General features: G+C 49.1%; 1 protein-coding gene across 1 annotated transcript in view; it reads left to right on the forward strand.

The window, feature by feature from the left end:
• The first annotated feature begins 1,904 nt into the window (after positions 1–1,904).
• The window catches only part of RREB1 (ras responsive element binding protein 1), a 124,571-nt gene continuing 111,346 nt past the window's right edge, over positions 1,905–15,129 (forward strand). The window contains exon 1 of the mRNA XM_050890773.1: positions 1,905–1,962. Coding sequence (XP_050746730.1) covers positions 1,923–1,962 — 40 coding nt within the window. The 5' untranslated portion in view covers positions 1,905–1,922. The remainder of the gene's footprint in view (positions 1,963–15,129) is intronic.

A 15,129-nucleotide genomic window follows, 5' to 3' on the forward strand; every position in this document is an offset into this window, starting at 1 on the left:
GCAGAAACCACCACAACAAACACACGTAAGTTAAAGCTGCAGTTTCATGTTCTGAATACACGACCATGCCTTTCAGTTTTGCAATTTTGGCATTTCCAGGTTCCAGATCACCAGACCTGCAGGTGTTTTACTTGGAGTCCGGAAGGGAAGAGGGTTATTCCTGACATGAAGCACAGCTCATGTCTTTGAGACAGGTCCTGTGTATTCCTGACTTGTATGCCTTTATCCAATATTTGAAAAGAAAAGAACGGTGCAAAGGAAGTTAATAATGACACCTTACAGGCAAAAGACTGTTTGTGACAAGAGCTGGTTGAGGGCTTACTGCCACATACCTGGAATTTAGCCTTCCTTTCCATGCGAATCCCTTTTCAATCAGGAGATAGGATACCAGGTAAGCTGGTACAAGCCTTTTGCCTACAGGCCAGGACTTGATTTCTTTAAAAAACAGCCTGCAACTTCAGGTTCCATCTCACCAATAACAGGTTTAAAAGGCCTAGTTTTAGTAGCTTTAAAATAGTGTAAATAACCATTTCCTTAAAGTGTAAACTGGTTCCTCCTATACTCATTATGGCACTCCTCACAAGCAGTTTTACTTTTTTTTTTTTCCATTGAGCTTTCAGGATGGAGTATTTCCAGTATTTTATTTTTTTGTACGGTTATTATTTGGCACACAACTCTAAACTGGTACTGGCTTTAAAGTGAAATCCCCACGACTCTGAACACCTCTCAGTCACTCGGCCAGTCTGCTACATCTTTCAACTTCCACTGTGGTGAAAGTGACGGGAAGGACCATACGTGCAGTGCCATATACAGCGCCTGTGCAGTTTGCGATTACCTATATTTGCAAACGTCTGAGTCATGCCTTTGCTTAGACACAGTATTTGGACCTTCTGTTCCTATGCTGATGTTCTGGGTCTTGTTAAATTCACGTCCTTTAGATTTCGTCAGCCGGATGGATGACTGACCCCAGCAGGGACCCAAAACGCACAAGGACGAAAGTTTGCTGAGGAAACAGACAAACAAAACCAGAAGCTGACTTCTGCACACGGAGCAGCGGATTCCTGCCTGCGGCCGCCGTACCTGGTGAGGCGCCGGGCTGGGAGGAGGAGGAGGAGGAGGAGGAGGAGGATGCACAGACACCTCCACGGCCAGCGGAGAGCCCAGATGAATTCCTAAAGCCAGCAGCCGGCAGCGCGGCACCGCCACCGGCCGCCGCCGGGGCTCCGGATGCGCTCCAGCCCCGAGCGCACGCCGCGGCCGGGGAGAGCCGCCGGCTGTCGGGGGACACGCACGCCCGGCTCGGAGCGCGGCCGCCGGCCGGCCAGGCCCGCCCGGGAGAGCCCCGCGGGCGCGGCCGGCGGAGCGGCGGGAGGGCGCGGGGCGCCGCGTGGCACCTGGTCGCCCCCCCCCGGTTCCCTCCCCTCCCCCGGGCATCCCGCTGCTGCGCTGCCGGCGGCGGGGGCCGGTGCGCGGCGGGCCGGGCGGAGGAAGGAGGGAGGGAGCGGGAGGGGGGGGGAAAGTTGTGCTCACTCCTCTCCTTAGAGGCGCCCCTCCCCGCGACGAGGGCGAGCTAGAGATGCTATTTGCAACAGGCTGCCGCCGCCGCGGTAGCGCGTCCCCGGGAGAGGAGCCGGAGCGACACGTGATGTGTCTCCTTATCAGGGTGCGCGGGGCAGCGCGGGGGCGGGCAGGGGGCGGGGGCGCCCGCGGAGCGCGGCGCGGCGCGGCGGGGTCCCTAACCGTGCCCATCTCTCCCCTCCAGGGAGGCGCGGAGGACGGGAAGTTAGCGCGGAGTTGATGAACTTTGCACATCCACAGAAACGCCATTTTGATTCCTTTTTCCGGAACAAGTTTGCGGCTCCCTCCCGTGCGCGCTCCCCCCGGCGCGCCCCCGCGCCCCCCCGGCGGCCCATCCTCCCGGCATGTCGCGGCGCAAGCAGCCCAGCCCCAGCAAAGTCCGGCGTAAGTACCGCGGGGCTGCCCGGCCGCCGCGCTCCCTCACAAAGGGCAGGAGCGTGCCTTAACTCCGGAGGGATCTCTTTTTTTTTTCTTCTTTTCTTTTTCTTAAGGAGGGAGAGAAAGAAAGAGGAGGAAAAATAAACTTCGGGGAGGGGGCAGGCGCGGGGGTGAGGACGTTGCAGCGTGTCGGCTGGTCGTGCGACTTCTTTAGAAAATGAAATGCTTGTTGGGGGGGGAAAGTTTCCTTTAAAAAAAAAGAGGAGGAAAAAAAGTTTGGCTGGCAGCGGTGGAGATGATGATGAGTTCGTGCAGCCTCCCTCTTCCCTTCCCCCGCTCCTCCCTCTCCTCTCCTCCCTCCGCGGCTCCTGTTTTTTTTTTTTTCCCCTTCCCTGTTGCAGACTTTCTACCAACCAGCGGCACCAGCCGCGGCGTTTTGCCTTCAGGACCTGATGCTCATCCATATTAAACCGTCTGAGCTCAGGAATCCGGCCAGATCATCCCCCCCCTCCTGCTGCAAAGTTTATTTTTAACCAGCCACCGCCACAATTTGGATGGGGCTGCGAGGAAGCAACATCTTCTAGCCCGGCTCGCCCCCGTCTCCCGAGCCCGCAGCCGCTTGCCTTTTAACTTTTCCTTCGGGTTTATTTTCCTGCCGGCGGTGGCGGCGGGTCCCGCGGCGGCCCCTGCCCGCTTTTCCCGGACGGGAGGGCCGCGCCGGAGCTGGGAAGTTGGGATGAAGGCGCCCCTTCTTCGCAGGTAGAGCCGGCTTGCGCCGCGCATCTCTCCGCTGACTTTCCGCTGCCCTCCCCCCCCCCCCCCCCCGGCGAGGCCGGCCGGCCGTGCCTACCCTTCTTCGGCACCCCGGTACCTCTCCCTTCTCTTCTCTTCTCTCTCTCCTCTTTATTTTATTTTTTCCCCTTTCCTCCTCTTCTCTACCCCCCCCCCCCCGGTAGGGACGTGTGTGTCCTTTCCCCTCCCGGCCTGCGCGACGGCGGGGGGGAGCCAGGCCCGGGGCGGGGGGGCGCTGCCCCCCGCGGGTCCCCCCCGTCCCGCTGTCTTTGTGCGGTGCCAGGGACACATCCCTGCGCGGCGGGGCCAGCGGCGGGCAGGGACGCCCGGGCGGCGTCACCACCACAGGAAGGAGCCGGGCAGCATCCGAGGCGGGGGGGGTGTGGGGTGGGTGAGTCCGGCCCGGGGCCGCCGTCGACCCCTTCACCCCCCGTCTTAGCTGGGGGGTGTGGGGTGTGCGGTGGAGACCCCCCCGGCAGCGGCGGTGTTTCGGGTGAAAACAAAGTTTCGAGCCGCGCGGCTGCCGCCCCCCCGCCGCCAGCGCCGCGGTGCCCGGTGCGGATGGGAGCCAGCCGCGACCCGTCTCTCAGGCGACTGCGCTCCCCATCGCCGTTGCTACGGGCCGGGACCCCCGCGCCGCCTCCCCCCGGCGGCTCCGCGGGGGCCGCGGTGAGGATGCGAGGCAGATCCTCCCGCCCAGTTCATAATGCACGGGGCTGGGGGGGGGGCTCTTCTCCCCCTCCCCGCCCATCCGCCGACGGTGCGGGGGGCGCGGGCCGGGCCGGGCCGGGCCGGGCGAGGCTGTTGTTGGGCAGAGCCGGGCCGGGCCGAGCCGGGCCGCGGGGAGCGCGGCGCGCCGAGATGCTGCAACTTTTTTTTTTCAGCAGAGGAGGGAGGGCGGTGGATTGAACTTTGTCATGTCGCAGATAAGTTTCCTCTGGCTTCTTCTCCCTGTACTTCTCCCCCGCCTCCCCTCCGCACGCACGCATGCTTTTTTCTTTTTTTTTTTCCCTGCCCCCTTTTTTTTTTTAATTTTCCCCGTTTCACCTCTCGGCTGCAATATCTTCGCTTGCTCGGCATCCTCGCCGAGTTGCGCAGGAGGAGGAGAGCACTTCTCCTGGCTCAGCACATTTCCCTGCCCGGCCTGCTCCGCTCCGCTGCGTACCCCGTGGAGGCCCGGGCGCCTCCGTGCCCTGCCGCCCTCCCACGGCCGCGCCGGAGTGTCCGGCCTGGAGCTGATGCTCTGGTCCTGCCCGCCGAGGAGCCAGCATCCAGCCCAGGAGCCACTGAACTGATTTCTGGAGGGAAGTGGGGGAACCAGCCATCCAGTTTTAATCCCGACTCCCTCTTTTGCCTGTCTTCTGTTGTACATAGATCAAGTGTGGTTATGTATTTGAGAAATAGTTAAAGGTCCAGTTCAGTGTGATATGGGGGTGGTGGTCTAGGAGAGACAGCAAATGCAGTTGATGTTTCTTACCATTCCAACGTCCAGCCCTGTGCCTTGGGAAAAAAATTCATTTATTAACAACAGGAGCAGTTGCTAAATAACGCTGTCTTGTCACCCCTGCAGTGCACAGTAGACAGCTGTTACGATGGCTGAAGTTTTTTCGTTGAGGTCTGTCGTTTTGACACAAGCACCGAGTTTTGTTACCACAGTTCCTGTTTTCCACGGGGTCACTGTGCGTGAAAGGGATGCAGTGACTCAGGGTCAGGCCAGCCATATTTGTTTTAGGTTTTAATTTTCTCTTTGAAGACTTAAGGGTATATAGTCTTTTCTTGGTGTGCCTGCATAATGCCGATTAGCCTTAACGGGAGTTGGGTACATCCAGGGAAGAATAGGCCCTTTTGTTTGTTAGAAACCCAGAAACAGCATGAATCCATCATCCAATCAATCAGAGTACCAGGGCTCTCCCTCACCTGCCGGCAGGGACACGTCCAGCCTCCTCTCTTGCTACAGGGCAGCTGTGCTCAGCCCGGTGTGGCCTCTTTTGCTCTCTCACCTTCCTCTTCCCGGCAGACGTATTTGGAACTGAATTCGTATCGTGTAGTTGGAAAAACACCATCATTTAAGTACAATCGAGTAAACTTTTCTTCTGCTTTAATTTCACAGGCCGCTTCTAGTTGTCAAACTGTTGTTTGTCCATCAGTAGTGACTACTTATGTAGCCACTCTTACACATTTCTTTTAATAAATAACGACTCTAAAGAAAAAATGTATATATGTATTTTTGGCTTGGTATTAAGATAGAATATAACAGAGTGTTTGCTGACTGTTTTTCTGGGTTTTTTGTTTGTTGGGGTTTTTTTTTTTTTTCACCCGGACCTGGATGTTTGAAGCTTTATTTGCTTGCAGATTTCAGTGTAGTGAAACATCATATTCTGACTCAGCTCCCGTAGGTCGTGTGCCCATTCTTAACTCTTTACAATATTCAGTGACTCTCTGACCAAATGGCTTTTCTTTTTGATTCTGAGGGTCAGGAGATTCTTGAAGTTTCAAAACTGGGAAAACTGAATGTCTTCGTTATCTGTTAGTAATATCTGTAATCTCCTTTGGTACCAAAGGCAAGTGCAGTGTTTCCCAAGGCACACAAACATTGACTTCTGTAGTGCCTTTCTCAATCCGTAAGGATTTTATCATTTTGCCTACGTTGAAGTCACACTGCAGTCATAACAGTAGCTTGACTTTAGCCTGTGAAAGTTTCTTCTTAAGCAGAAATAGTTTGGATTGCTCTCAGCTGCATTTCTCATTTAAATAAAAACTGTTCATGTACTTACATTGTGTAGATTAAAAACATATAGATAAATCCCTTTGGTTATATTCATTATCCCTTGTAAAAGTAGGTGGTGCTTAGAAGGTCATAGGATAAGTGTTGCTAAGCAGCTAAACAGAAGGATGCTAAAATTAACCTGAGTGTTTTTGTAAGGGGTTCACTTTTTAAGTTGCAATAATTTTTTTATTGCCTTAAAATACATTTTTTGATAGTAAAACATCTGAAAAAAATACTTAGATGCATGAATAAAGCTTTCCAGGGGACTGTGTCAAGTGTTCAAGTTATTTACATACAGGAGTAATTCCACCTTCTCTCAGTATGCCTAAATTTTACCAGCATTGGGCCCTCGATTTGTGCCCTTTGCAAATGTCCTTCCAGAGTTATCTGTTGCTCCAGGAGCATCTGATGTATGTTGGATAGCAGCCTGTAGGGACAGTCTTGGGAAAAAAGAAACTGCAACGGTTCCCCAGGAACAGGCAGAAAACAAGTAAATCCTGTTAGTCTGAAATCTATGCATGTGCAGAAAAAGCCCCTTTTAACTTTTTGCATGATGATGCCTGAGTTTGGAAATCTGTGTTTTAGGTGTACACTCTTAAAACATGGGAAATCATGTCCTCTTTCAGCACAATAAAGGTTGTTTTAAAATGAGTCTATTATTGGACCATGCTACTGGACCAGTTTGAGACGGCTGCCGTGATGATGTGGTAGCTTCTTTCTTGGGAGATAATTGTCTGTAGAGGAGGATGGTAGCGCTGCTTTCAGTTCTCCTGAAGGCAGTGAGAATGCCTGTTGCTCTGTGTCTTTTACCTCCTTTCTGAATTCAAGGAAGACGGTCAGTCATGGGATTACAGCTTTAAAATACGCTTTTTCAAGAGTATTCTGCAGCTTGGAAAGGGGCCAGGAACTGCTTCGTGTTCTTTTGAGTACAGCTTCATCGTGGATGGAGTGCTCAGGTACCCTGCAGCTTTGCTGGGAAGTGACTCGAGGAGCAGATGTAAACTTTGAGGGTGAGAAGGAATTGCCTTCTGAGACCATGCAACATCTCATTTCTTATTTTGGGGTTGGAGATCTGACTTGCCAAGCTGTTCAGCAGTTAAAGCAGGTATTCTTTGGGGAGGTGTATGATGAATCCTTTCTCTGTGTGTGTTGGTTTTTGTTGTTTTTTTTTAAAATACCCTACATAAACCAGCACCTATGGGAGCTGCGCCCCCCGCTCCCCTCCCCCCGCCCCCCATTTAAAAGCATCTTTATAGGCAGTGGTTTCAAAGGCAGGACTTGAGTATCTTTGGAAATGCCGCTCTCTGGTGATACACTGAAAAGTTAGCTATTTGCGTGGAGCCAGGAAGGGCTTGAAACTTGCACAGCTTTGCCAGGCCAGGTTTGGTTATCAGTGTTTGATTACAAATGAAAATAGGTGAGGTTGGCTGAGGTAGGAAGTGCTGGCTCTGTTCTGGGGTACTTCTGAACAGGAATTTCAGGAGCATTGCCTCTTTCTTCTTCTTGGGTGCAAGAAATCTGATGATGGCTTATCTTTGATGTCTGCCAGTCATGATGTTTTTCCCACCTGAAGGTGTTCCCTCCACCCCACCCTGCCACTCTGTTTTGAATAGCAACATTTGAGGGCCAGTGCCTTAGAAGAGTGCAGGCTTCCAAGGCAGCAATACCGGAGCATCTCACCCCCTTCCCTCAGCATTTTACTCAGAGCAGGGTGACAAAACTTATTTAGAGCTTGTGCTAATGCTTTATTATGAAATGTTAAAAGTACAAATAATTGCCAGCTGGGGCATATGCTGTGGACTCCCGTTGGATAGCTTGTTCATGTTGTGCTGGAAAAGGGTCAGAACAAGGAAAAGGGCCTGGACAAAAGGGAGAAGAGCCAGTGGGATACTTGGCTCGTGGCTATGCCAGTGTTAAACCTGTTCGAGCAGCCTCCTGTAGTCAGAAAGGAATTGTCCTGATGTAACTGAGCAGCGCCTGGACCCGTGCTTCCTTTAGACAGCACAGGCCTTCTGGTGTATCCTGCTTTTTTTTTTTTTTTTTTTTAATAGTGGCATTTCAGCTTTCAGGTTGGCCAGCCTAGCAATCAATAAAGGTGGTTGCCTTTGAATAGGTGCTTTACACAAAAGAAGTAGTTGATGGGTGGAGACTGTTTATTCAGAGTGATTCAACTAAGTAAGGCTAAGAGAATCTGAATACCTCTTTAAAGATGTAGAGAAAGGCAGCTGTTTTAACAACAGGATTCACCTGGAGAGTCTCAGCCATCCGCAGAGGTGCTACAGCCAGGGAAAAGAAAAGCTGTCAGAATCCCCCACGGGCGTTGTTAGGCTCCTGAACTAAAATAGGTATTCCAAGGACCATTAGAGAGGGAGGCCTTTCAGGCCTTGATTACCTCCCCCTCTCCTTTGCCGATCTTCCCATAGAAGCATGTGGAATGCAACTTTCAAATTCCACTGTTTTCCTGCACCTAACCTTCCTGAGCAAAAATGTTTTGTGTTTAATCTTATTTAATTATTTACTTATTTAATGTCAGGATTTTGAGAGATCCTTTTCCTTTTGAAGAAGATATTCCCTCATTCTGATGTCTGAAGTTTCTTTGAAGATCTGTTTCCATGAGGGACATTATTTGTGTAGAGCTCTCAAAAAGTGTGGGAGAGCTGCTTGCACACAGTGGCCAAGTGACTTCCTGGTGTAATTTCAGTCAGCTTTGAAAAACTGAATTTTGACTTTTAAGTCACTCTGGGTAAAAAGTACGTTAAGCATCTTAGACATTTTCTATGCTGATGTGCCCAAGTGACTTGCTAATTTGGTTCTAAAACATAAATGTATTTTGTGGTTAATAGTGGAAATGCCAGCCTCTGATACATGTAAGACTTCTCCACTTGTCATCTCCTGGTGGATATTTTAACAGGTGTTAGCATGTGCTTTCTTGAAACAGCACAAATGTACTCGTAGGTGTTTTAGGAATGGGTGGCCTGCATCATCCGTCCTTTGAAAACGGAGGATGATCAGCCGTTGACAAACCTTTTTTTAGTTAATTTAGGTACATGCTTCCTCTCTGGAGATGAGAGAAGCAAAATGCTCATGTTGAAGTGTAGCTGGCCTTTGCTTTTATTGTCTGTGATTAGCTGGCTTTAACTCGAGCCCTTGTTAGTCCCGTTTCGTACGGCAGGTGATGTCAGTGTTCAGGTGTATCGGTACCTGGGAGTGCTTTGCTCAGAGCGCTTGCATCACAGCAATAAATTCCATTCCTGTGTTCAGGCCGCACTCCTTCACACTGCTAACATTACGGCTTGGACAAGGGAGAACTGCTTTGGATTTTGCACCAATAAGCAGCAGTACTTCCTTGTATTTCCTTTAGGGAGCAACATCACTTAATTTGGACCACTCACAGCTTTGGGTAGGAGAAAGAGCCTCGTGTAAGTTCCTCTTTTTGTTACGCAAAATGCATTTTCTTCATTAAATTAAGTTCATTATGTCTCATTGCTCTTAGTGTTTTGAGAACATGAGAAGCAGCCAGGACGTGAATACCTGTGTGCTGTTCTTCATTCGTGTGTGCATTTTTTTCTGATGTTGATGCAGTTGTCTGTGTATCAAGGACAACAGGTGGCTGTGGCGTCTTGTGCATGTGCTTGCCTGCTTCGTCCCCTCCTTCTCCCCAAAAGCATTAAGATATCCTGAATTGGTGTTCACCTGGATAACTTGCAGCACAACTCACATACTTCGCAATCTATAGATCCTGATGCTTTTGGATGGAAGGAAGGAGGGCTGCAGGAGGAGGCTTGCTTTTTATGTGAGACACTGAAGGTCCGGGAAGTGGAAATGCATGCCATAGAAGCCGGTTGTGGAAGAGATGTAGCTGGGTTACTAAGGGCTTCCATTTGTGAGGTTTGACTGTTATTTTCCAGGGGAAGAAGTATGAGTGCAATGACAGGTGCTTCTCTACAGAGATGTAACTTAGGCCTTGTATTTGGTTGATTTGGAGGGTATATTTCTTTTGGTCTGTTTTTCTAACAGCTGCAGCTATCATTTGTTCTTCCTCCTTATCAGATGGTCCAGCAAGGTGTCCCTTAGTACATCTTACTACATTTCCAAGTAAGGTTCAAAACTGTGGTCCTTGGCAGCTTCTGGAACAAGTCTTGGGGCAACTTCCAGCCGTTACAGCAGATAGGTGGCTTTTCTGCTTGGTAAGATCTGGCTGAGAACTGTCAGGAGCCTGACTGTCCATGTTGCAAAACGGTAAAGAGAGCTGTACCACGGTGTCCCTGTTTCCCTGGTGTAAACTCGGTTTATTGTTGGAAACTGTGCTTTTCTTTAAACAGTGAAGAATTTATTTTCATATCAGTGCTACCTACACTTTGTGGGAGAAATCTTCTCCATCCTCTGTCTCCGTTCCTCCTTTTTGGCAAATGGCAGAGTCTTTTTGCTGAGCATGAAGTGGCCACCACGTTCGACCTAACCAGAGGGTGAATTTCTAGGGGTGGGTGAAATGATCCGTACCTCAGAGTGGATGCCGGTTACCTTGGGAGGAAGCCATGCAGATTATAAACTCTGCAGGAAGGAACTGGTAGATTCTGTAAACTCTGCAGACCCGCTAACTGCAGTTCAAGCAGTTCCCAGTCTCTACTTGCAAAGCTTTTGGAACTTGTAAGCTCTTTAAATCTAGTGACTAGAGGATTTTCCATGGCTCCCTTTTCCTTCGAGAAAGAAAAAAAAGATAGAAATAAACGGTAAGGTTACTCATTTTAAATGCTCAAAATGAAAGCAATGAAAGTTGAGGTGTTCACAGAACAGTTAAGTGGGCCAAGCTGAACACAGATCGTGCCCCGTTACGGTTGCTGTTATGTGTTTAATAAATCAATAGACGTGTAAATAGTATGTAGAAGTGGAAAACGTGGCTTCATGTGAATCAACAGCAAAATTCTTTCAGGCTTCACTGGACTAAGATTTTGTGTGGGGTATATACAGCTGAAAGCTCTTGAGCATTCATAGCATGAAAGACGCCAGGAAACTTTAAAAAACTGAAACACTAATACTGTCTTTGTATTTTTCTGGTGCTTGAAATTCCTACAGGTGTAGTTACAAAGCCAGTGCATCTGTTTTAGGAGCAAACTGAATTTGCGATATAATAGCCTATTTTGACTAAATTCTCTTCCATCCTGGTTTTGGGCATCACTGAAACAGTGTGGCCATTGCTGCATCCCTTTTCTAAATCCTAGATGCTATGCTTTAACTTTCTTGAGTATATTTGCTCTGGTGAGTGGGAGGAGGACTTGTCCTTCCCAAGCCTGTCCTTCTCTGCAGGAAAAGGGGAATGTAGAGAATTCTCCCCGAGGATGGATCTGGGGCAGAGATGGTCCCTGTGTGTTTAGGGCCAGAGTTTTTATTTACACCATTGTGTAACTCTTAATCTCCATAGGAAAAGATGTGGGTTAGTAGATTTGCAACGCTACAGGCTTGCATGTGGCCGTGGTCTGCCCGATAGCTGACACGTGCTAGTATTGCATAGTAGATGTACTGATGCCTGCCTGGGGTCGTCCTGGAGTATTGGGTGACCCTGTACAGAAGGATCTGCTGTTGCCTGACTTCTGACCTCATGCATTGGCAGCCTCTCTCATACCTGAACTGCCTGAATCGTCTGACTTGCAGTAAATGTTTCCATTTGTGTGCTCACTGTCTTTTCAAAATGATTGCTAAAAAGTATTTGGGCCAAAAATAATTTACACTGGACAAGAAGATGCCAGCAGCATGTGCAAATTGCACACTGTAGTTACTGTCCCAGCTAGTGATTCAAACAGAGCTGCACAACCCAGTAGCACAGATGTGGATTAGGAAAGTCCAGACTGCTGATTTAAAAATTTCCACTATTTCTGGTAATGGATGTTTATGAGAGCTGCTTAGTCCAAAGACCCAAGAAATGAGCTGGTGGTGGTCTTTGTTTAATTCCCAGTATACAGATGCCAAGTGTTACGCTCTGATTTCCTACACTGTAAACTCTTTGGGGCAGGGATCAGCATTCAATTACCAAGTTTTGAAAAGCCACCTAACACATTGTGGAACTGACCTGCTCAGCACTACCTCAGTATAAATGTTTAATTATAACTATCTTCTTACCCCATAGTGGAGCCGTTCCACATATAAAGGTTGAGGCATGCTGGGAACCTGCACTGCTGCTGCTGAGGTGTCTGTGTATAAACAGAGAGCTTTGGTTGCAAGGCAGAATTTGGGCAGCTCTCATAAAGGCCTAGTTTGCACATGAGGGACAAAGATTCTTTTTTCTTTTTTTCTAGGCAGTGTAGGTGCGGGTATATACACGTGTTCAGGGGTCTGCGTCTGGTTGTTTGGTTTAGAAGCAAATACACTCCTAGCTTTAATACATGTTTTAAAGCATCACAGTCAGACCATGTCCTTCTCTCTCCCTTTTGTTTTAGGTGTGTATGTAAAAATGACAGATGTCAAGGTTCTGAAATAATTGAGAAATTAGAAGAAGAAACTGGGAATAGAAAGATGTCACCCCCTCAATACGTCACCTTCCTAAGACTGAAATGAAGTGCAATTGCTGGCTCTTGCCATTCACAAAGTAATCTAATTATCTTGCCTTGAGTGACTTGCGTTGTAGCTTTAAACTGAATTCTTAAATTATCCCAACAGTGATGTATGTATCATTCGTTATGTTTATACAACATGAAAGCATATGGAGTAATGGAAACATCTAGAAATTAGACCTCCAGAGAAGACTCCCATTTTAATCAGGTTACTTACTTGGATTAAACCAACCCAAATTTAAAACATGTGGGCTCATGTACTAAACTAGTTGCATTTTCAGCACTCCAGGGGTCCGTCTGGGAGTTTATCGGTGTGTTGTCGTAGTCTGTTCCAGCCAGCTTTGTAGGAGCAGTTTGGTGTTACTAAGGTTGGAATAAGCTGATGTCAGATTTTTGTCCACAGTGCATAGCAAGTAGAGGTCAAACACTTGTACAGCCGGTGATACTATGACTTGTTAAGAATGTACGCAGCAGGTCGCTTTTCAAAACATCTTTTGAAAAGCAGCCTGTGAGAGCAGTGCCATGTAGAAGAGACATGCATCTTCCTCTGGCATCAGCAAATGGATGCATCCTATCACATTGGACTGCTGAGCATGTTTAGTCATGTTACTGTAATAAGCTCTGGGAACAGGAATGGGTTCTGCCCTGTTGCGCTTCGGGAAGATTTGAATGAATTTGACTGGTTTGTTCCAGGGAAACTCGTGTTTGTATCTGCTGCTTTTGTGCTCGGTACAGAGAAGGAAGGAGTTGAGTTTGTTTCTTGGCTGAAGGGGGGTTTCTTTGCAGTTTAGGATTGCTAACATTACTATACTTAAATTCTTATTCCTTAGAAGAGGTAAAATTAAAAAAATCATAAGTCACTCCCAGAATGGTCAGTGTTTCTGGTGCTGATAGTGTACAGATGTGCTTGGTTTTGAGACTCCTCTTTGCCCAGATAAACCAATTATTAGGGACTCTTCTGTTGCTTCCAGCCATAGCCTTCAGGCATCCCTATTTCTCCTGCCCCTGTGAATCATCCTACAATATACGCAGCTGTAAATTTTAAATGTGCTGTGGTGGGGGTTACCATCTTTATCCTATTCTTTTTGTCTTAACACAGCTTAGCCTGATGGCTCTCAAGGTATTTTTTAAATTTGGTGGTGTGTGTATGTTGGACGCAAGTCTAGATCACACCAAGCCACTGATCCTGCAGACACTTCAAACACAGATATAATTCTACTTAAGTAGGTTGTTCCATTTAAGTCAAAATACTGGCATGGGCGAAGTTAGGGGAAGTGTTTCAGAACTGGGGCCTGCGTTTAACTTTCAGAAAAAGTATTCCTGACACAAGCCAGAATCTTTAACCCGTGTGAGCTGCAGCTCCAAACTCATTTCACTGACTTCAGTTTCTGACCTACTTGAGAAGGTATTGTTCAGCCTGAGGAAGTGTCGCAGGTCTTGCAGGCTGGGAAGAGTTGGCTTTGAAGAGAGACGGCAAGAAACGTGGCTGTGAACCCAAACTCCTTCAATATGCGGTGTCTGCAAGAGTTAAACAAAAGCACTCCAGCAGCTCATGTGCTCTCTGTGTGTGCATACTTTCCTAATCTTGACATGGGGTCTGAGCTGCAGGCTCCGAGGGCGTACGTGAAGTTGGCTTGGCTGTCACCTTTTCACTCCCCGGATCTGGCTGTGGCTCAGCACAGGGACGCTCCCTGCCGCTGGGATTACCGGCTGCAGATAGCCAGCTGCCTAAAACCTGCCCCCGTGGGGCTGGCTGGGCTGAAAGGTGCCCTGGCACGCCTCGCCTGCCCTCACACTGCTTCCTGCCCTTGCGGGGAGCTGTAGAGGGGAAGAAAAAGTGCTGCGGTGGCCCCTTTCCTGCGCCTGGACGATGTCTTACACCCGCCTTGCGCTCTCAGGTTGGTCTGCGTGAGCTTTCTGCTGCTCTGCTGTCATCATTTGGCTGGAGAACAGCTGCCTCCGAGGATGGGTCTGCTTTAAAACAGAGGAACAGCTGTATGAAGCAGGGCGCACAGGCCGGTCTCTGATGCTGGTGGGCTGTGCTTGCGTGTGGGGAGAGGGAGGACAAGAGCACACGTTTTTCTCCTCTAGGTGACAAAGTCCTAAGGGCAACTCGGGCCTTGGCTGTCCTGGAAGCAAAACTACAGTTCCTTCAACCCACAGCACCCTGTCAAAAATTGCTGAGCATTTCTGACCAGAGGCTGGAAATGAAAGCTGCCTTTTTTTTTTTTCGCTTAGGTTTCCTTGGAAAGGCTGCCAGTGGCCACCTCGCCCCACCCTGCAGACGTGTGGGCGGGAGTGGGGGTAGCCGGCAGGAGGGAACATCACCAAAAAGGCAGAGCGACTTGGCTCTTGGCCACGCACAGGAGCAGGAACAGCTGCCTAGATGGCCCCCGGAGCCTCACTGATGTCAGCATAACCAGCGCTCCTTAAAACACGGCACCGTGGGGGGGGGGTGAGGGGGAGGAGGGCTGGGAGCAGGTTTAGGGGCGTAAGCAGTACATAAAACAACCTCCGCAATTATTCCCCCCCCCCCCCCCCCCGCCCCCGAAACAGACCTCTGCTTTCTGTAGGAATGGGAAGGTTTTGGATGAGTGCGTGAGAGTTATGAGAAATTTGTAAAAGTAGAACAAGTTACCAAAAGCAAGGAGCAGAAAGAATACGCATTGTAAAATTTGCATGTGTCTGCGGTGTGTCTGTTTGCTTGGTTTTTTTCCTTTTAAGAGAAGTGTGGCTAGGAACAGTTTGGCCCTGTTGGATAAATCTGTCAGTGCTGTTCCATTCTCTCTCCCCTATGTTGTCTCTGAGAACCTGTCACACTGTGACAGATCATACTGTCAAACATCATACTGTGTTTGAAAAGTATCTGTTTTGCCTTGGGATGCTGTATGAAATACGGCAGGATGTGGCATCCTGCAGGGAGCATGTCATGTGTGCTCGCTTGGCCTCCTGCACTTGCTTGAGCAGAGGAAGGGAATGCATATCAGAGGAACACAGTTGTTTGCAGCTCCCTTCCACTCCCCTGTGTTGTTCCAGAGAGATGGCACTTTGCGTTGCCCATGAGGTTTA

The sequence above is a fragment of the Gymnogyps californianus genome, chromosome 2 (assembly GCF_018139145.2).
Source record: "Gymnogyps californianus isolate 813 chromosome 2, ASM1813914v2, whole genome shotgun sequence".
Classification (NCBI taxonomy): domain Eukaryota; kingdom Metazoa; phylum Chordata; class Aves; order Accipitriformes; family Cathartidae; genus Gymnogyps; species Gymnogyps californianus.